General features: G+C 32.2%; 3 protein-coding genes across 4 annotated transcripts; all 3 read right to left on the reverse strand.

Annotated features, from left to right (window-relative positions):
• Positions 1–815: 815 nt before the first annotated feature.
• LOC107860439 (rapid alkalinization factor) lies at positions 816–2,363 on the reverse strand. The gene is made up of 2 exons (XM_047407503.1): positions 2,030–2,363; positions 816–1,453 (listed from the first exon to the last, which is right to left on the reverse strand). Exons 1-2 carry the CDS (start codon positions 2,361–2,363, stop codon positions 1,419–1,421), a joined length of 369 nt encoding a protein of 122 aa, XP_047263459.1. The 3' UTR covers positions 816–1,418.
• On the reverse strand, positions 1,035–1,370 carry LOC107858362. Its single transcript, XM_016703022.1, has one exon. The coding sequence runs from the start codon at positions 1,368–1,370 to the stop codon at positions 1,035–1,037; it is 336 nt and encodes a 111-aa protein (XP_016558508.1).
• Positions 1,770–8,909, reverse strand: LOC107860440 (eukaryotic translation initiation factor 3 subunit M). Of its 2 annotated transcripts, XM_016705808.2 has the most exons (10): positions 8,676–8,909; positions 6,540–6,669; positions 6,167–6,305; positions 5,873–6,085; positions 5,655–5,793; positions 4,890–5,040; positions 4,708–4,817; positions 4,490–4,587; positions 4,306–4,375; positions 1,770–4,050 (listed from the first exon to the last, which is right to left on the reverse strand). In XM_016705808.2, exons 1-10 carry the CDS (start codon positions 8,766–8,768, stop codon positions 3,961–3,963), a joined length of 1,233 nt encoding a protein of 410 aa, XP_016561294.1. In that variant the 5' UTR covers positions 8,769–8,909; the 3' UTR covers positions 1,770–3,960. The 2 variants fall into 2 exon arrangements, with proteins under 2 accessions (XP_016561294.1, XP_016561293.1); XM_016705807.2 differs by having other exon boundaries at positions 4,708–5,040; positions 8,676–8,869.
• Between the last annotated feature and the right edge of the window lie 12,326 nt (positions 8,910–21,235).

Consider the following 21,235-nt stretch of genomic DNA (forward strand, 5'->3'; position numbering starts at 1 on the left):
TCAAAAAAAAAAAAAAATTATCATTTTCTTCCAATATTACTCCTATGACTATATAAAGTATTGGTAGATAAATTTAAATTTTTAAAACATAATTAAATAGGTTGATTTAGTAAAATAAATTTCTAATAAATGTTCTTTTAGAAGAGTGACAAATGAAATGAAAGGGAGGGAGTTTTAGAAGAGTGACAAATGAAATGAAAGGGAGGGAGAATTTGATAGGCCGTGTACTTTTGTTTTAGCCCCTGAATGCATTAATGGGCTAATTTAGAATAGCCTTTCATGAAATTTTAAAAAATACGAGTTTAACTGTTGGAACTGGCGTGCCACTAGCCAGTTCCTACGCACTACTTCAATGCTGAATACCTCAGCATCCACCAGCCATGTCTAGTCACCCTCACCCACCATTGCCGTCATCTAATTAAAAGTATAGATAATCACGGACAGATTTATTTTTTATATATATATATACACACACGCACACAGTACTTGTGTATGCATATATCTACTAGGTTCTCTTTTGAGTACTGCACATATAAATGTTAGATCAGCCTTTGGTGAAACTTGACGAATTTTGATAACATAGCTCTTGGAATATATACTACTTGTTAACACAACTTACTACTTTGAACACATATCTTTTGCATCCTTTAATACATCTTTTACTTGGTTTCAAAATTATGCTTACAGTGTAACACAAAACAGATGTTGAGGACTTCCTTGTATGGGTAAAATTGTGCCCAAACACAGCTGCTACACTTACAAGACCCTTGACAATTTTTTTTTGAAGAACTCTACCAGCTATTAAAGATCCAAAATTGAGAAGATGAGAGATTAATTACACGCTGTGATAATCATCCAATACATCACCATTGGTTTGCTAAAATAACACATTTAATACTTACAGAGACATTGACACAAATAAATACCAGTAGTACAACATGTTACAATACGAAGTTGCTTCAAGAAGAGAAACAGTAAGAAAAGAACTGGCTGACGCTTGGAGATCTACTTGTAAAGCAGAGTTATCATATGGATCATTTGGGAAAATGTTTGCAGCGATTCCAGTTGTTGCAAGGTCGCTGTTTCTTATTGACCCGTACAAAAATACAACTAGCGTAAGCCCTTGCATTACATATCGGTGGCCTTTGAAGTGCAGGGTAGACTAGTCTCCTTTTTCCGTTATTAGCTTGCAGAATCCTTGTGCTAGTTTCCGATTCCATCAGGAATTCATCGTCATTGCCATCGCCTATGCTGGTGGTGCCATTGCATTCTAATTGGCTACTACTCCCACACGAAACTTTCTTCAGATTTACCAAGACGGCCGTTAGCAGCAGGAGGAGTAACGTAGTACTGTACGCTTGTCTTCCCATCACTCAGGTGGTTGTTTATTTTTGGAGGCCTCTTATCTCTTGGTGTTATTAAATATACTCTAGCTCATACCAGTAGATGTGAGCTGCGACAATTAATACCCCTTTTAATTGACTCGAACAACCTATATGTTTATGTCCCTACTTCAGTTAATTGTGAAAAACCTCTGCCATCATCCAGAGCCATGTTTAATTTCTTCCCTCACCTACCTCTGGCGCCACATTAATTAGTTTAAACTGTTGACTATCACAGGCAGGTGGACTCTCTAGCTTATTTACCCAATGGATTTTGATGCTAAATTAAAATACATAGTGATAATACTAGTTACTGTTAATCCATTTTAAGATGAGCAATATTTAAACCAAAATACATAGTGATAATACTCATGCTGCTAATTGGTGTGTTAGAACAAATGACATTGACACAATAAATAACATAGTGCAAACTGTATAACATGTAGTTGCTTCATTGAAAGCGAATATTAATAGACTATATAGTAAAACAATCCTTGATACTATTGCTTGGAGAGTTGAAAGAGTTGAAAGTAAAACAAACATGCTAACATCCAACTGTGATTCCATGGAGACTTTTGCACCATCAGCATCATAATTCATAGTATATAATATATGCCATGGCCTGGGTTATTAAGGTCTTGGGTTACCTCGTTTGCAGCGATTTTCGAAGTTGCAGGGTCGCTTAGGTGGATTTTTCGGGTTACTGATGCAATTACCATAAATAGCTGCGCGACATAACTGTGGTTTCTGAAGGGCTCGATTGCTTATCCTTTTGACATTAGCAAGAAGCATAGCGTTTGTTTCTGATTCCATCATGAATTCATCGGCATCTGCCAGGCAGCCACCTATGCTGCTGTTGGTGCCATTACATTCTTGGCTAGCATCCACACAAACAACTTTTTGTACGTTTGTGATTTCCAACATAACGATTGTAAGCAGCAGAATAACAAGGAACATCTTGTACTGCACTGCACTTCCCATCTCTCCAAATGTATTATTCCAGCTTGTTTGATTTGTTTTTTCAAGAATTCATAATCTGACATTTCTCTCTCTTTCTTTGTTGTTGGTACTTAAGAGATGCAACTTGCAAGCTACTACATTATTAATTTGGTCCAGTTGGGATATGAAACGAAGGGATACCACTTGCTTTGTACTATCTCCTATGTCCTACTTCAATTGTGAAAACCTCACCATCCACTAGCCATGTCTGCTCATCCTCAACCACCTATGTGGAGCCCTCTAATTCTAAATATCTACAAAACATATTTATGATTTCCTCTGTAGGTACCCTGACAAGAGTGTACTTGTTTAACATCTTAGCATAGTTTTTGGTCCGTTCGGACATGAACTGAGGTAAGGTTGATTCAAGTTGAAATTTTGTTTGCCTGTGCAATTTGAATTTTTGAGATTGTACTGTAATTTTAACCATGAGAATCCCTCAGGAACTTTTTCAATTCTTATAGGATCTTATCAAATGAGCAAATCCTAGTTCATAAACAAGATATCAAAATATCCCAAGGCATCTCTATATTCCTTTTTATAAATAAAAATTTGCGACAACATGTTATTACAAATTTCAAAACACATAGTTTTACATAAATTTACTCGTCCGGTAAATCAACAATAAAAGTGCTATTCTTTGATTAAATCCTTTTATGCAAACCCTAAAATTATGGGTCCTTTTTCATAAAATATAAACAGATGAATCCAGTTTCACATTCTGAAAAGAATTGAAATCACAATTTGAAATACCAAATTCTACTTTTTGGAGAACTGAAATTTGAAATCATGATTTAAAATTAAATTGAATTATCTTTTTTTTTAACAGATTCAGAAACAGACATTACTTTAAACCAAAATTTAAAATCGCCCCCAAAATCCCATAGCCAAACGACTGATTATACATCTTTGGATACATTTTTACATCATTCAGTCAAACTTGCATCATTATTTGTGTAACTAAGCACTTTATGACTTCACAAAAGGAGAGTAACGTTTGAAATGAGGGAGTTGATACAAGCCAACACAACTACCTGATCAATGGGAAGATATACAACCCTATCTGGGATACCAAACGATACCATGCTAGTGGTCCTATAGTATTTTAAGACCCCAAAAACCATGAGATAAGAGAATGGTGAAATTTATCAAGGACTCATTCTGACAGGTTAAATTTATGCCAATTCCGAAATACTAATAGGTACTTCTTTTTTAAGTTCCAAAATTATTACTTATTCATGCATCAACCATATTGGTAATTACCATTAACACAATTTGAACCCTTTGGACTTGATTGTTTATTTTCCTGACCGAAACAAATCTTAAATGCTGGAATATCTTTAGTAGTACAAAGTGAAAACCGTCATCATATAGTATTATAGGAGAAATACAGCCCAAAACATTGACGGATAAGAAAAATTGCCACTTTAAGTTAAAACAAATAGCATATTTTTGGCTAGATGAATAAAGATAGCTACCAAAATTTTCAAGTTGATAGAGATGTGAGCAATTTCTCCGATGTGGGCTCAATTAAATCCAATCCCTAAAATCAACAAGAGACTGCCACAAAGAAACAAATTCAGCGAATTGCTAATCCTTGCATGGCCTGTGTGTTATCTTCTGTAATCTTGTTGGCTTGAACTGTGCTGATAACACCCGCAATGTTGCCCTGTAAAAATTGGACCATAGTCAATCATACAAGGCATATGAACCCACTACAAATAAGAATGAAAATGAACGGGCATCTGAATAGATAGTGTGTTGTTGGAAGCAACATGCTTCACTAATTTGTGCTTTGGGAAGAAGAAATGTAAGAGCATGCTTTGGAGGCGTTTAGTAGGGGTGGGTTGGGGTGTAACTCTTAACTTGTACAAACCAGATTGATTATTATTAGCGATAGGTAGGAAAGGAAAAATTTATTTACCCTCCAAGTCATTAGTTTTGTTCGGAGCTCTTGCCACTGATGCACCCCAAACACACGCTCCGTACATCGGCTACACAATGACACAACCAAAAATTAACACACATAATGTATCACATGAAAAAAAATTAACAAAAGCAGCTGACAGAAGAGACAGTAAAAGGAAGGCTGACTACAGAAAGCACACCTCACTATTACTACTTGATTCATTTGATCAATCTTGCAATCAAGTAACTTAGCTGTAATTGCCTTAACAACCCAAGATTCTACCTCAGAGTCATCAATCTGAAAAGAGCAAAAAGACCAAATGAGCATATTTAGCAAGTCACACTGCCATTTTGAACACAAGTACGTGAAACTTCATTGCAGAGAAGAAACATCAAAAAAATACGACAAGAAATATACCTGCAATGCCTCCCTGATGACTGAATAAGGAATTTGACTAGACTCATTCAAGCCAAGATCTACCAAAGACATCAACCTCATCTTTGATATACAGTCATCATGGACAAGTCCTATAGCATTAACCAAAAGTTTCAGGACATGTCCCAAATGGAAGGCTTGGCCTGTACAGGTAAATACATTACCATAGCTTTTTAGTAATTCTGAATTTGCTGCCTCGAAATCCAAGAAAGCATCCAGCCTCTGAGTGAGAAAGATCTTCAGAAGTTGATATACTGGAGCATACTTAGCATCTTTCTCCAACTGGGCTATAGCAGGCATATCTAGCAAGTCACACTGCAAATTTTGAATAGACTGAAGTCAAATATGGAGCACAAATAAGGCACACTCCTTCATTGTTTCACTTCAATACTTTTCTGATAGGTCGTCATTCTGATCATATATTGGTCTACTCTACAGTAGTACTAATTTTTTCTCCATAAGCTTCACTTTCTCTCACAATAGACAAGCAATAGCAAATTCAAACAGCTCCATCCAGAAAAGCCTAATAAATTTAACATTGCAATATACTAATCATGTCGTTGTGCTTATACTGTCAAGCACTCTGGTTAACTGTGCTACGTGAAATGGTGATACCACAGAACACAATTGCATTAACATGCACACCTAAGACACCAAATGTCAGCGAGCAAACATGGAATATTGAGAAGTTAAAATGAAACATCGGATCAGCTATTTGACAAGCCTATCACTCATCTAAACAATAGGATGCCAGACTTCTGTCCACATATAAGGTGCCTTGATGAATTCAATTACTGTGGGCTGCTTATCTTTTGTGTTTGTATTTTTGGATAAATCTATGTTTGCTGTTTATGCAATCTAAAGCGAGTCACAAACCTATTGTCCATTTCAGTTATCTGTACTGAAAGTTCACTTTAATATAGAAATACCTTAAACATATCAGGTGATCTGACAAAATCGATAATTGCACGGGCAGCTTCTTCCTTAGCCTCGTTCATATTAGAAGCATCTTCAGACGAAAAGGTTTCCAGATACTTTGTTAGAAACATGAAAGAATCTTTTGCAGAGCTGCAAATACGCACAAGTATGAGAAAAGGGCATCAGCAGCAGCATAAATGGTTAAAGACAGAAGTCCTTCCCCTCTTACCCCTTATTGTCCTTTAAAATGTTGGAGATAGCAAGAAAGAGCTCTCTCTGATCTTTGACTCCAAGATTCCATTCCTTAAAAAATTTGTCCATCTTTTTGATCGATGGCAAAATATGTTCAGTAACCTTTCCATGACTGGCCAAATTGAGGGACTTCAAGTAAACGAAGAAACGGCTGTATGGATTCTCCAACAGATTATAGAGATTGAACAAGCTGAAAAGAGATGGAGAAAAATGTGATGAGACAACTGAAAAAATGTGAGGAAATCAAAGTGATTAACACAAAGTGTGATACATTTTCAAGCGCAATGCGGGTTTATCATTGGGTTGTTGAATGATTTTAGTGGATATGAGCTCTGCCATCTCATGTACTTGGTCCAAGCTCTCAGGCTTCTTCACAAGGTTGCAAATGATAGTGAAAATGCATTCAAGATCTGAGCAGAAGCCAATTAAAGATATCAACTAATCACGAAAGCAAAAAAACAGGAAGGGAAAAACAGAAAAGAAAAGGGAGAAAGACATAAGATGACAATTGGCAATAACTGGCTAAAATATAAGATATTCAATTACTTTTACATGTACGAAAGAAGAAAATCCCTGAGTATAAGAAGTCCAGGACGTAGCATTTACCAGCAGTTGATTAGAATGAGGAACAAATGTAGTTCTACCTTTTTCAGAAGCTTTAGAAAATATTAAATCTGCAGAAGTGAGCATTAGCGAAGCCAAATCCAACCACCTTCCTTCAACCATGCATTCCTGGGCCTCGACACACAATCTATTGACTTGAGGCTCTGCAATCTACAAATAGATAACCAGTTTAGTCTTGTACAGCAATCAAAAAGGTCCAATCAAAAAAATCTGCCACCAATCAGTTTGTATGATATTCCATTTGGCACTTACTGAACCACATGGGTTTTTGCATTTCTTTCTCTTAAATATTTTAACACAACGTACCAACAAAATAACTAGTGTCAAACACCAAAGATGGCATAAAAAATATCAACGACTTTGCATTTTCCATCAGCTTGGGCTGTTGACAGAGGAAGCTTTACATGATGCTATTATAATTTTGGATGGACTTCGAGAATTTCTTTTGGGTCTTTTATACACTATCTTTTGCATTTACCTCTTTTCTTTTCTTATTTGTTGGTCAGCAAGATACTCCATGACTTTTCACTTAAAGAGATCTATCAAGTCCAAAATGTTCCTCTTGAATACTATGGTCTTTTCTATAAAATCGTAAAATCCCGAATGGCAAGTGGCGCACAATTCGAAACTTGGTGGATAATTGGTCCATCCCTATACCCTTCTCCACTAACATACCCAACCCTTGGTGTGTGCCTAACCCACAAATCATGTAGCGGGGACAGGACTGAACTTGTTATTGAGTCTTCCCAACTATATTAACCAGACTACTGGACACGTTGCAATTTTTTGGGGTGTGGTCGATCTTGATCCCCTTTCCATGAACTTCAAAGAGATTGGAGAAAAAAATGAACAGAGACTCCTGAAAAGAATGTGACACTGGAGAGAATAGCAGAAGCATAAAACTGCTGGATAAATAAGGAGGGACGTTACTTTACATATGTGAACCCCGAAATTAAGGAAGAAGTTACCGGCATACTTTGACAACCATGACCCACTACAAATGTTCAAAAGCTCCATCGTCCCTAATCTCTAATACGGACAAAAATCGCTGGCAAAATTGAACTGGCGTAAATCCTATCAAAAGAGCACGTTTGGAATACAAAAAAACTACAAACCACAATAACAACATACCTAGTGTAATCCGTGCGCAAGAATGCAAACAAACTACTAGGCGTTATTTCATATGTGACGACAGGTCGAATCAAAAAATAAATAAAAAAATCTTACTAGGCATAATCCATTGGACATAGATTCAACTTTTTCGCTTTTTTGGATACATGGAACTTCTTTTTCTTGTCTCTCCACAAAATTGGAGATACAGAATGGATATCTCTAGAAAAGATATTAAATTCAATTTTTTTATTTTTCTTTTCCACCCAGATAAACCCATCAACTCGATTTTTGTATAAACTGGTACATCCTCAAGGTTTGGATTAGTCGTTCTAGTGGGCATCCTTTTCTCTCGTCACTTGAACCTATTCATGGCAGATCCAAGACCAAAATAACCCCCAATTTTTCTCGGTTACTGAGTGATAGAAGCATTTTTTGAGACCCGATTCATCAAAACTACAGCAAAACGATAAATGCAACGCTCAAAAGAAGAATAAGAAACAACAGATCAATCAGATTCTAGCTTTCATTTTCTTTTTAAAAAGACAAAATTAGTCATCAGGCATCCTAACCAGAAACTAACCCATATATGATTTCTTATGCAACGTTTATAGCCATTTTCATATGCAATTCGTCAATCGAGGAGTTCACATTGGAAAAATCATATTCTATATCCATATACAAACTCCTCAATAAAATTCTCATAAATCCTATATACCCATTCCACACAGTTTGTTCAACATACAAATAAACTTCTACCTCATCCCCAAACTACTCCCGCTCGGCTATATGAACCCACTATATCTACAACAAAAACAATAATACATCCAGTGTAGTCCCACAAAGTGGAGTATGGGGAGCGTAGAGTTACCACTACCTTAGATAGAAGAATCCTCTATATCTATTTATTCTATTCTAATCAAAATCATTCAATTTCGAAAAAAATACTACTAATAAATATAACTACAAAAGCCGAGTCAAATTCTAAGAGTAAACACGGAACATTATTATACGTTAACAGAATAACAGAAAGTGGAAGCAACTACCTCGGCGCCGGCGTCGGCCCATGACATCTCCGCCGTAAAACGGACGACGGAAATCACTGGATCTTCCTCGGAAGTGGGGACCACCGTCGTCATTTTCCTCTGTTTGCAAAACTACCCAACAGAGAGGGTGTGTATACAGGAAGAAGCGCAGCAGAGAACTATTTTGGTCGGGACAGAAGAATAAAACCCTAGATAGGGATAAAGTTGGGAGAGTTGCCAATAACACCAAGGGTAATTTTGTAAAACCATCTTGGTGCTGCTCCTTTTTAATTTTTTTTTGGTAGAAAAAACTGTTATATTTGTGTTTAAAAAGTATTTTTTGAGAAAACATTTGATTGAAATCCATCGACTATCTCACTATGAACTTAAATCAGAAATCAACTTAAAAATTTTAACATAGTAGATTACAACTAACAATAATAAACTTGTATATCTGTATGTATTACTTTGATGTAATAAATATTTTATTCGTAGAATATCTTCATTTTTTTATAAATTACTTGCAACATAATTATGATTATAATTTTCACGTATTAATGTTATCAAAATCTATTTCAATTATTATAAATTAAAAAACACAAAAGTTAAACTATAATTTCACTCGTATACGCTTAAAAAAAATATATTAATTTAACAACTTTATTCATATAAACTCGTTTCTCCTTTACCCTTTTCCTCTAACTTCCATCCATTTACCATTCATAATGAAGAATCAAACAGAAATGCAATGCATCATGGGATGGAAGCTGATCTTGGATAAACCTTAACGAAATGAGTATTTAAATCACTTGAGTAATGTTCAAGTATTTTTATGTATATTTAAGAGTTCGTCTCATATATGTTAAGGATAAGATGGAATATTTTGAGATTAATTAGACGTTTGATCATAAGTATTTTCTTATTTTTTTCAGAAATATTATTTCACTTTAATGAAAATAGTAGTGTTTGGCCATAAAAATTATTTCACTTTAGTAGAAATTATTTTTGGAAAAGTGAAACTCACTCTTATTTCTCTCACGAAATTTCAAAAACAACTCCAATTTTTTTCATGGCCAAACATAACATCAACTACAACTTAAACTGCGAAAAATTATCGTTTTCACGGCCAAGTAAAGAAACTTCAGATAAAATTTGATTGATGATACGCCATTCAAACACAATAAATATTTCATTTCAGACCTATTGTTGGAGTACGTGCCCTACTGATCAGTGACTTTAACGTAAAAGTCGCCTATGGATGAAACGAGTTGTCTGACATGTTCCAAGGAAACAGTAAAACAGGAAATAAAGAACACAAGAGGTGTATTTATGTCAGTGTAGTGCATACCTGATAAGAAGAACTATGTGGTCACAATTGCTTGCTTGTACCTTCTTTTTTTTTTTTTGCACAATCTAATACAAAATTAGGTTAGAAGAGTAAAAAATCTAGAATTGGGACACACAACTAAATGTGCAAGATTGAATCGAATAACATTTTAGCTAATAAGATTAAAAAGAAAATGATTATTCTAGTCAATCATTGAGGGGAGTTCATGCAATTTTAATTATCCCCAAGTCTCTTTCAAAATGCATTCTACTTAGTGCCTTTGGTGCTTCTCCAGTTAATTAAGTAACCCACATAGTCAACATCTTTATAGCACACAAGAGTGAATTTGATTTCCTTTGGATACCATAGTCTCAAGTCATTGATATCTCAAGATTCTTTTGACAACACCAATTCTTATGAACTACGAACAAAATTATCAGCAGCTTGTAATGGTGCTATTGATGAATCAATTTCTTGATTTGTTGTCCCTCTGTGAATATGCCTTCAGTCTGTACAATAGTTGAATCAGTTAGTACAACGTATTCCTGTGCATGCTCATCAGTTTCATTGCCATCCTCTTACCTTCTCTGTTTCTTACATTAGTCCAAAGATTCATACGAACGAGGTCCAAGCACTGGATCATTTTTTTTTTAAAGATGAGCTCCCTTGCTTCCCCCTCACATGAACACTACAAATCTGACAATCTTTCAAAGGCTTTTGTTTTAGTTCTCCATGTTTTTTCAACTCCAGTAATGATGCTCTTTTTGCTATCTCCAAAAGATTCATCCCCCCTTTAAATGTGGTGAGTGGAAGAAATTTTATTTGCTTCCAGTCTCATGTCTTGAGCAAGCTTTATCCATGTACAAATTTTGCTTGCCTCCTCTCATTCTCTCACCTGCAAAACAAATTAGGGGTTAACTTTAGGCACCCAGAAAAACTTGGGTCCTTTCTCATGAGAAAAAGGATGTATGAGGTTCTTTCTAGCCCATCAAGGCAACAGGTTATGTGACTTGTTTCTCTAACCAGATTTGACCTTTTAGTTAGCTTGTGCTAACATGGAATCAGATTTTTTTGCTAGGCTTATGCTTCTTGATTTGCTTTTTGCTGTAACTGAACATTCAGTGGTTGGATGCCTCTGGTTACCACAAATATAACATGTATCTTTAATAGCATTGAAACTTTTATAAAAGCCCAACCCAGCCTTTTCATTGTGAGTTCTTTGACCTAACTTATGAATAATCTTGAAGAATGTGTCCATCTATTAGTTCTTTCAAGATCAAGTTTCAATTTAGAAACTTCTTGACTCAGTTGACTAACTTTTTTTTTTCACAAGAGTATTCATGTTTAATCTTAGTCAATTCTGACTTAATTTTTTCTTGTTCTTCACTTTTGACCTTTTTCAGAAAGAGTCAATTTCTAGATTTCAGAGTTTAGAATCAGATTTGAAGAATCAAGTTGACCAACCTGTTCCTTAAGAGTGCAGTTTTCCTTTACAACAATATTTTTACAAGCTTCTAGATCAATAAGATCAAACTTGAGACTTGGAAGATTGTTGAATAACTCATCCCTATTAAAAGGTAATTCTTGGAAATCATCAATTAGGACACTCATTAAGGAAACAAGATTCTTTTTAAAAAATAAATGCAACTTCTCTTTGAGTTCAAGGATACTTACCTCAGAGGTTCCATCATCTTCTTCCATGTCTGAATCTCCAATGTCTATGAGAATTGTTTCATCATCTTCTTCATCATCTGATTCATCACTTTCAGATGCCCTATTTAGATCTTCCGTGTTCATCTCATATGTCTTCAAATTACCAACTAACTCATCAAGGGACATTCTAGTGAGATCCTTAGTTTCTCTTATGGTTGTAACTTTGACATCACACTTAGACTTTGATAAGACTTTCAAGACCTTCTCTACTTGTTCCTCAGTAGATAAAACCTTTCCTAAAGATAATAACTCATTTACCAATAAAGTTAACCTAGTTATCATTTTTTGTAGTGACTCATTTTACTCCATTTTAAAAGCCTCATATTCAGTGAAAAGTAATATAATTTTGAATTTTCTCACTTTGCTAGTGTTTTCATGTGCATTCACCAATGCATCCCAGATTTGTTTAGCAGTATTGCAATTAGACACTCTATTGTACTCGGTTGGACCAAGACCATAAACAAGAATATTTTTGGCTTTTGCATTCTTTTTAAGTGCAACAAGATCTTCCAGGGTGAATTCACTCCTTACCTTTTTTCACTTGTTCTCCATCCACTGTCTTCATGGGAATTGTTAGTCCATCAGTAATTTTGTCACATAATTCATAATTTATACTTTGAAGAAAAGTTTTCATCCTACCTTTCTACCAAATAAAGTGAGAACCATCAAAGAGTAGAAGTCTAATAGTGGATTGACCTTCACTGTGACTAGTATGTGGTGTGGAATTCATCATAGTGATCTTTGTCTTAGGTGTTAACCCTTTTTAAGACAATCTTTCTCTGATACCACTAGTTAGAGTACATGCCCTACTGATCAGTGACTTTAACCTAAGAGTTACCTATGGATGGAACGGGTTGTCTGATGTGTTCCAAGGAAGCAGTAAAACAGGAAGTAAAGAACAAAATAATTTTTACGTGGAAAACATCCGACTCAAAAAGGTATAAAAAAACACGACCTGTACCTCTACAGTTAATCCCAACTTCACTAAATAACTCTGAGCCTCAACAACGACTGATTACAAAACTCTTGTAACCAACAATTAGAAATTTTAAACTCTAATTCCTATACCTCAATAACTGGAATTTTAAACTCAAACTTCTATAACTCAATAATTGGAATTATAAACTCTAATTTCTATAACTCAACAATCACCCTTGACCGTTAAAACCACTTTGAGTTATCCCAAACTTGAAGTTGACTCAGCTCAATATTGTTCCTGAACAATCAATCTAGAAAAGTAATAAATTACCACTCAATAAGAACAATACATTTAAACTGACTCATGAACTGTAAAGCTTAATCCTGTGAAACAGGTTCGTCAACTTATTCCTTTGTACTGGCAGCACTTAAATCTTCAGTCAGAATTCTCTCAATTATGAACTTTCTCAATTTGATCGTATTTAGCCTTTTCTCTCTCTATAAGTGATCAAGTTACTTTGACCAATACATCTTTTATTTAAGCACAACTCTTCAAAGAGTCATTCTTTATTTCAAACTCATCTTTTAATCAGAACTTTCTTTGCATAGAATTTTTACTTCAAGTGAGACTCCTTCTTCAATTCCAACTCTTGTCTTCTTTTATTTAAGCACAACTCTTCAAAGAGTCATTCTTTATTTCAAACTCATCTTTTAATCAGAACTTTCTTTGCATAGAATTTTTACTTCAAGTGAGACTCCTTCTTCAATTCCAACTCTTGTCTCCTTAGTGTTGTAGTCAAACTCCAACTTTTTAAATCAGCTTATCTTCAAGTATTTTATTTAACCACAACTTCTTCAATTTCCCACATGATCAATAACTTCAGCATATTAGAATTAGGCTCTCTCATTCATTCCTGACTTTAAGCAATCTTTGTCTGCATCTTTCAGTGAAACCTGAAACATGTCTTTCTATGCTTGGACCAGCTCAAGTAACATGGTCCATTCATGTGTCAGTCATCAAAAACTTTATTAAAGAGTCCATCAACTAGTATGTTTCCTATCTTGCGTAGACTTCTTCTATCTACAGAATCTTTCTCCTTCTACACATAAGACTCTTCAGGATATGCTCAGAAGTGAAACTTCTTCTTTCCATAGGACTCCTTTTTAAACTCAACTTGTTTTTCCTTATCATCAAATGTTTGAATCAAATTCAACTTCTTCAAATTAGAACATGTTTATTTCCTTGAGTTTATCAGAATTAACCACTCATTTGGTTCTTGATTTCTTCCACCTTTGTCTTTAATCATTGATGATTTTGCTACAAGTTTCAGCTACATGAGACAGTGTACCTTTGAACCAACTTGACTGACATGTTACATATCACTTTGTCAGTTTGTCATCATCAAAATTACATCGTACCCAACACCTATTTTCAAACTATCTCACCTTATTCATCCAACTTGGGAATAATCTCATGGCCTTAGTATAAGCAAGTGTTGATATTGATTCTTTTCCTATGGTAAAAGGCAAATGTAGCCTTTTCACTTTGTTTTTGTCCATAATTTTAAAGCTATACTAGTTTAGGTGTACGCATCATGCTCGTGTACCTCACTTTAATGAGTTCAAATATTACATTAAATATGATATTTGATTAACAAATAAAAATAATTACAATATTTTTTGGCCTGCAGATTTCATGCCACTTCAATAGATAGTAATAGCACTTTGATTGAATGTCAATCCAAACTTTGCTAATATCTCATTTGTTGGGACTCTATTAATTATTACTCTCCACATCAAAAAGGTCATTCGTGAATGGTATATGCGTGTGTCACATGTTTGATGAAATGAGAAAGAAAAAAAAAAGGTAACGACAACAAAGATTTGTAAAAGTCATTTGGATAGAATTATAGTTTAAGCAAATAATTATATATGGTCGTATTTTAATTCATTTAGAAATATACTAAATATAGGAGTTCTTACTTCTTAAATATAAGTAAATAATTACATAAGATGTTTAAGTCCTAGTTTTCTAAGAACTAAAATTCTAAGTAATAAATTTTCATCCAACATTAATTATGGTTAGTATATATTGCACGTGTAGGCATTTATAAAAGATTTATATAATAAGATAAATTTTAGTTACATTTAAATCCTAAATGGTTGTAGGACCTCCTACTCAAATCAAAATAGAAAAAGTTTAATCATGAGATTTATATAACAAGGTAAGTTTTAGTTACATTTAAATCCTAAATAGTTGTTGGACTTTCTACTAAAATCAAAATAGAATTAATTTAATTATGAGATTATTTAAGTTAATAATAGCGTTAAATATTTTAAAATAGTAAATAACAGTTTTGTTGGAGATGGAAAATTTATATCACAAACCAAATAGGAGACAAAGTGAGAAAATCACACCAAAATTTTCAACTAAAATAATTTACAAACAATAATAACAAACCTAGTATATTCCAACATTGTGGGGTCTAGGGAGTGTAGAGTGTATGCAGTCCATATCACTACCTCTACAGAGGTAGAGAGGTTGTTTTCGATAGACCCTCGGCTCAAGATAAAAGGCAGCATACACAAGCATCAAGAGCACAAAACACGATAAAATAACATAGGTACGACATCCACAAAAATATGTACATTGCCAAACAAAGGACACCAAAGTCCACCTAAATACTGACTACGACTCAACCATACCCTTAGCCCGCTATCCTAATGCTTTTCCTCCATATCTTCCTATCTAGGATCATGTCCTCAGTCAGTTGTAACTGCTCTATGTCACGTTTAATCACTTCTCTTCGGTATTTCTTCGGCCTACCCCTACCCCGTTTAAAACCTTCCAAGGCCAACCTGTCATACCTACGAACTGGGGCATCCGTGCCTCTCCTCATCACATGACCAAACCATCTCAACCTCACTTTCCATGTTACCACTCTCACCTTCTCCCGAATAATTTCATTCCTAACTCTGTCAGCCTTTGTGCATCCACACATCCAACGCAACATCCTCATTTCCGCCACCTTCAACTTTTGGATATGCGAATTCTTAACCGACCAACATTCCGCTCCATACAACATGGCAGGCCGGACTGCAACTCTATAGAATTTGCCTTTCAACTGAAATAATTTATTTTTGATATATTTAATTGAAAGAAAAAAGTGAAAAGACGATTAAGTCTAAAGCAAAGTCTTTTTAAATGAAGGGTAGGAAACTCAAATCATTTTATTAAAAATCTTCACACTTTTAATATATTATAGATTAGAGATATAGATATAAACTATAGATATAGATTAACTTATTTTTAAGTATACAAAGTAATGAAGCGATTTATATTATTATTTAACTATAGATTTACAATAATACCACTAGTATAAATAGTACTATTAATACAACCAAGAATGAAAAGTAAAAATAATAAGAAAAAAAATTGTACACTCTACCATTACTTTAATTAAAATTTCAATAAATCAAAATTTTATAATTTGTGAAAAAAAAAATTTGTACTTGAATCATATTCCCTAAAAAGAAGGAAATAAAAGTTTAGTATGTTTTCTATTTTTAATCTAAATGTCAATTTTTAAATTTCATTTAGATTTATAATCCTCCAAAAACTATCGCATGTAGGAAAAAAATATGTTTAGGTATAGAATTTTATTTTCAATTAACTATTGATAGTATTTACGATTATATAGATAAATTTATTTTTGATTTAATTTATACTTTCTAAAGTTATTTTAGTTTTTTTTTTAAAAAAAAAAAAGATTTTCTAAAGTCATAGTATGTTTTTTAAGTTAACAATAATAAATTATCATGAATTGTTGATAGATAATTATTAATCGAGAACATTTAATGTAAATAGGAATGTCTTGGATATCAATAATTTCAACAATTTGGTGTTTGTTTCCAATAAAATCAAAAAAGGAAAAAAATAAAAGAAAGTGTGGTCCTATAGAGTATAAACTCAAGCTTTCGCAAATCACAATCTAAGTAGCCGTTTGGCCATGAAAACTAAAAATTTTCGGAGTAGGAGTTGAAGTTGGAGTTGAAATTGGAGTTGGAGTTGTGTTTGGCCATGTCTTTTTTGAATTTTTTTTTTGGACTTTTGAAAAAACTTTTTTAAATATGATTTTATGTCCTAACTTTCACAAACTATCAAAGTCACCCAATTAAAATTACCTACTAATGGAAAAAGAACATAATTAGCCATTATTATAAAAATAATTACATATACATGGCCATATTTAATGAATTTCAATTATGACATATATAATATTTTACATTAATAGCCGTTTTCTCATATTTGAAAATTTTAAATATGGATGTTATATTAACAAATCATTGCTTCCTGATTTTTAGGTAACAAATATTATCTTTCAAACAAATTTATTTTTTTAGGAATTTATTTAATTTATTTCCTTCATTTTCCGTTCCTAAAAAATAGTAAATGATGAGTTGTTATTAAATTTTAGGGTGCCGCTAATTTATTTATTTGATTTTCTTATACATGAAAGATTTTACTGTGTGTGAATAAATTTTTTCAATGTAAAACATGTTTTGCATATTTATGGCATATTATATCATATACCATAAATATATAAATATGCTTAGTATGTTTCTTTATACTTTGTATTTTTATATATGTGTGTATATGGTATATACATGGTATAAACTTCATATATAACATATTTTGTATATTTATACTATAAATATGCTTAGTATGTTTCTTAATACTTTGTATATTTATAGATGTGTGTATATGATATATACATGGTATAAACTTTATATATAACATACTTTGTATATTTCTATTATAATTATAATACTTTATATATTTATGGGTATAAATATAATACTTTATATATTTATGGGTGTAAATATAAATTAGCAGTAAAATAATATCTTAAATAAGGGATAAAAATAATGATGAGAGAGAAAAAGAGATATGTATTAATTAGGATAGCGTTAAGTTTGAAATTATAATTATATTATTCTTTAAAACTGTTTATATGTAATATTGAAAAAGTAATGTTATAAGGAGAGTTTTATGTAAAAATTTAAAAGATTGGGGTTATATGTAAAATAATAAAAATTGGAATTGAAGTTGGAAAATTGTGAAAACAACAAAAACCTGTTTTTCCTTTTCAGAAAAAAATTTTGAAATTATTTTTTGAATTTTCATAGCCAAACACCACAATTTTTAACTCCGAAAAAATTTTCCGAAAAAAAGAAAAAAATTTCCTTAACCAAATGGGCCCCAAGTATGAAACTCTATTGGATTACATATGAATGGTTCGTGGTGTTCAATCTTTATTAGTTCAAGCTTTCAGAACGATTCATGAAGTTTGAACTAATATATGTTCAAACTCCATTAAAAGATTTATTCAAGTTTTGTGCACTGTTAGTGTATAAAATATTTTACACTATCATGTAATATTCTACACTGACAACAGTCAAGCAACGGGTTGAAGTTTTTGACTTCACAAGTCCTACTCTCAAGCAAAAGGCTAAGAGCGCTTGTGAGTTAATTCCTCGTATTGTCATTGAACTATTGACAATATTCCACAAAAGTTATTTTTATTTTTTTTTATGACAAAAATATCACTCAACTATTAGTTTATCTCTTATATTGTAATCCTAACATTTTAAGCTACTAAACTCACTTAATTTTCTTAAGTAATATTTTAAATTCAATTTTAATGACATATTCATTAAATTATACCACCTAATACAGAACAAAAAATGATTTTAGTTTAAAAGCAATAAAATCCACCAAATTCTAGTATAAAAGCAATAAATCCACCAAAATAAAATAGATCTTAAATAAAGATAAATTATACATGGTGAAAATAACTTTAAAAACTTTTTAAAAAATATGAGATTTTATAAGACCATTTTTTTTAAAAGTTTTATGGGTCACTCTCTCTGCTTCATATTATTTATCCACTTTTCTCTACACCTTCCGTATAAAATTATAAATAAGAAGGATGATTTTATTAATTTACCTTATAATTTTTTAATATATTCTATTAGTGTCTTAATAAATACTAAAATTTAACAATATAAGAATTTGTTTGAAACTTGAAACTGTAAAGAGAAAAGTCTATAAATAATATGAAATGGAGTGAGCGTCCACTTTTCTTTAAAATAGTTCTATAAATCTCATGTATTTTTCTTAACTTTTTTAAAACATCTCAATATGTCTAATTTTTGTTTATTTAAAATATATATTTCATTTTGAAGGATTTTATTTCTTTTTATATTAGACCTATTTTTTGTTACGTATTTATGTGGCATAATTTAATGAATTTGTCATAAATTTAAACTTAATTAAGTGAGTTTAATAGCTTAAAATGCTATAATAACAATATAAGAGATAAACTAATAGTTGGGTGACATTATTGTCATAAAAATAACAAAAGTGACTTTTGTGGAATATTATCAATAGTTCAATAACAATATGAGGAATTAACTCGAGCGCTTATGCATAAAATTTAATTCTTAAAAATTATCAAACTTTCCGTGTTAAGTGAAGGGTAGTTTTGATAAAAGATTATTTTGGTATTAAAAAGTAGCTAAACATGGAATAACTTGAAACGCTGACTAGCTTAATTATCAATCCAAAAGTGACTATTTTTCAAACTTTTCCTATGCATAGCAAATTTGATAGGTGTGTCTTTATTTAACGTTAGTTATTCTTATTTGTAATGTGATGGCGAAACTCTTTGAAAGAAAACCAATTATTTAGAAATTACTTACAACAACAACAAATTCAACAAATTCAGTGTGTTCCCACAAAGTGGGGTCTGGGGATTACTTACAATAATGTAATTTGTCCAAATGAATTTCTTTATAGAGATGATTATGTGATTTACGTACAAAATTTATTTGTTGCCTACATCTGATCATAACAAGAGCAATTTTACGTGGGATATTAAGTGTGGATTTTAACTTGAATTACGCTTTGAAATTTGGATATTATGTATAATCAACATTATTCACTTATGAATTCATTCATTTATTCACTCCTCTAATCTTCCTTCCTAGCTATTGCAACGCTTCAACGTACGTTAACTTGGCAAGAAATGTCTTCGATTATGAATTTTCAAACATTAGCTCCTGTCACAAAGCTTACTGGACAAGATCGAACGTCAGTTTTGTTGGAATTCTGGGGTTGTTTTGTTTTTATATTTGTGGTTTATCATTAAAAGTTTGTATTAGAAGAGCCAAAGATAATAGAATAAAAATATTCTGATCGAAAAACAATAGACCAATTTTCTTATTTACCATACTCCAAATTAGATGATATTTGTTTCAACGACAATACCTGTCAAATTTATCTTTCAGAGTTTAAAAAAAACCTGCGTACTCCCATGCAATCATATCGATCACAAAAGTTGTATATTAACTTGGATGAATCGGGATACCAATTCCATTGAGCCACTGTTGCCCTGTCTTTGAGCATAATCAATAAAATTATCTTTTATGTGTGTTTTATGTGCATCATGTGTGTTGCAAGTGCATCGCGTCAATTAATAATAAAATTTAAATTCAAATATATTGTTAAACATGTGTGTAAGTTATACATCTAAAGATTCACCGTTAATATTGTTGGAGTTCTGAGACTGTGTGTAGTTGGAGTTATGAGGCTGGCGAGATGTAGCGTCAATATTGTTAGAGTTCTGGGGCTATCTTCTTTTTTGTTTTTGCTTTATCATTTAGTAGAAGTGTGTATTAAAAGAGTCAAAAATAGTAGAACAAAATCATCTGTTCGAAAAATAATAGATCAGTTCCCTTATTTACCCTACTCCGAATTAGACAATATTTATTTCAATGACAATATATATCAAATTTGTCTTTCGTTTTTTTTTTTTTTTTTTTTTTAAAAAAAAAAACATGTATGTGTACTCTCATGCGACCACATCTATCACATGAGTTGTATATCAACTTGGATGGATTGGGAGATGAAATGTCCAATTTGTCGCCGCGATTACATTGAAATCGCGGTTGAGTAATTACTTGTTATAGTTGATTTAAGATTATTAATCTATATCTATCAATATTTATATTGCATTAAAAGTTTCTATTTTAGACAAAATTGTCTTTTTACTATCTTTCTTAAACTAGTTTAGGTGTACGTGTCATGCGCGTGTATCTCACTTTAATGAGTTCAAACGTTACATTAAATGTGATATTTTATTAAATAATAAAAATGAATACAAAAATAAATTTAACATTTTTTGGCTTGCAGATTTCATGTCACTTCAATAGATAGTAATAGCACTTTGATTGAATGTTTCCAAATTTTGCTGATATTTCATTTGTTGGAACTCTATTAATTGTTGCTCTCCACATTATAAAGGTCATCGTGAATAGTATATGCTTGTGTCATATATTTGATGAAACGAGAAAGAAAAAAAGAAGAAGAAACGACAATAAAGATTTGCAAAAGTCATTTAGATAGAATTATAATTTAAGCAAATAATTATATATGGTAGTATTTTAATTCATTTAGAAATATACTAAATATAGGAGTTCTTGCTTCTTAAGTATAAGTAAACTAATTTAGGTGTACGCTCGAATCTCACTTTAATGAATTCAAATATATACTAAATAG

The sequence above is a fragment of the Capsicum annuum genome, chromosome 2, assembly GCF_002878395.1.
Source record: "Capsicum annuum cultivar UCD-10X-F1 chromosome 2, UCD10Xv1.1, whole genome shotgun sequence".
Lineage (NCBI taxonomy): Eukaryota > Viridiplantae > Streptophyta > Magnoliopsida > Solanales > Solanaceae > Capsicum > Capsicum annuum.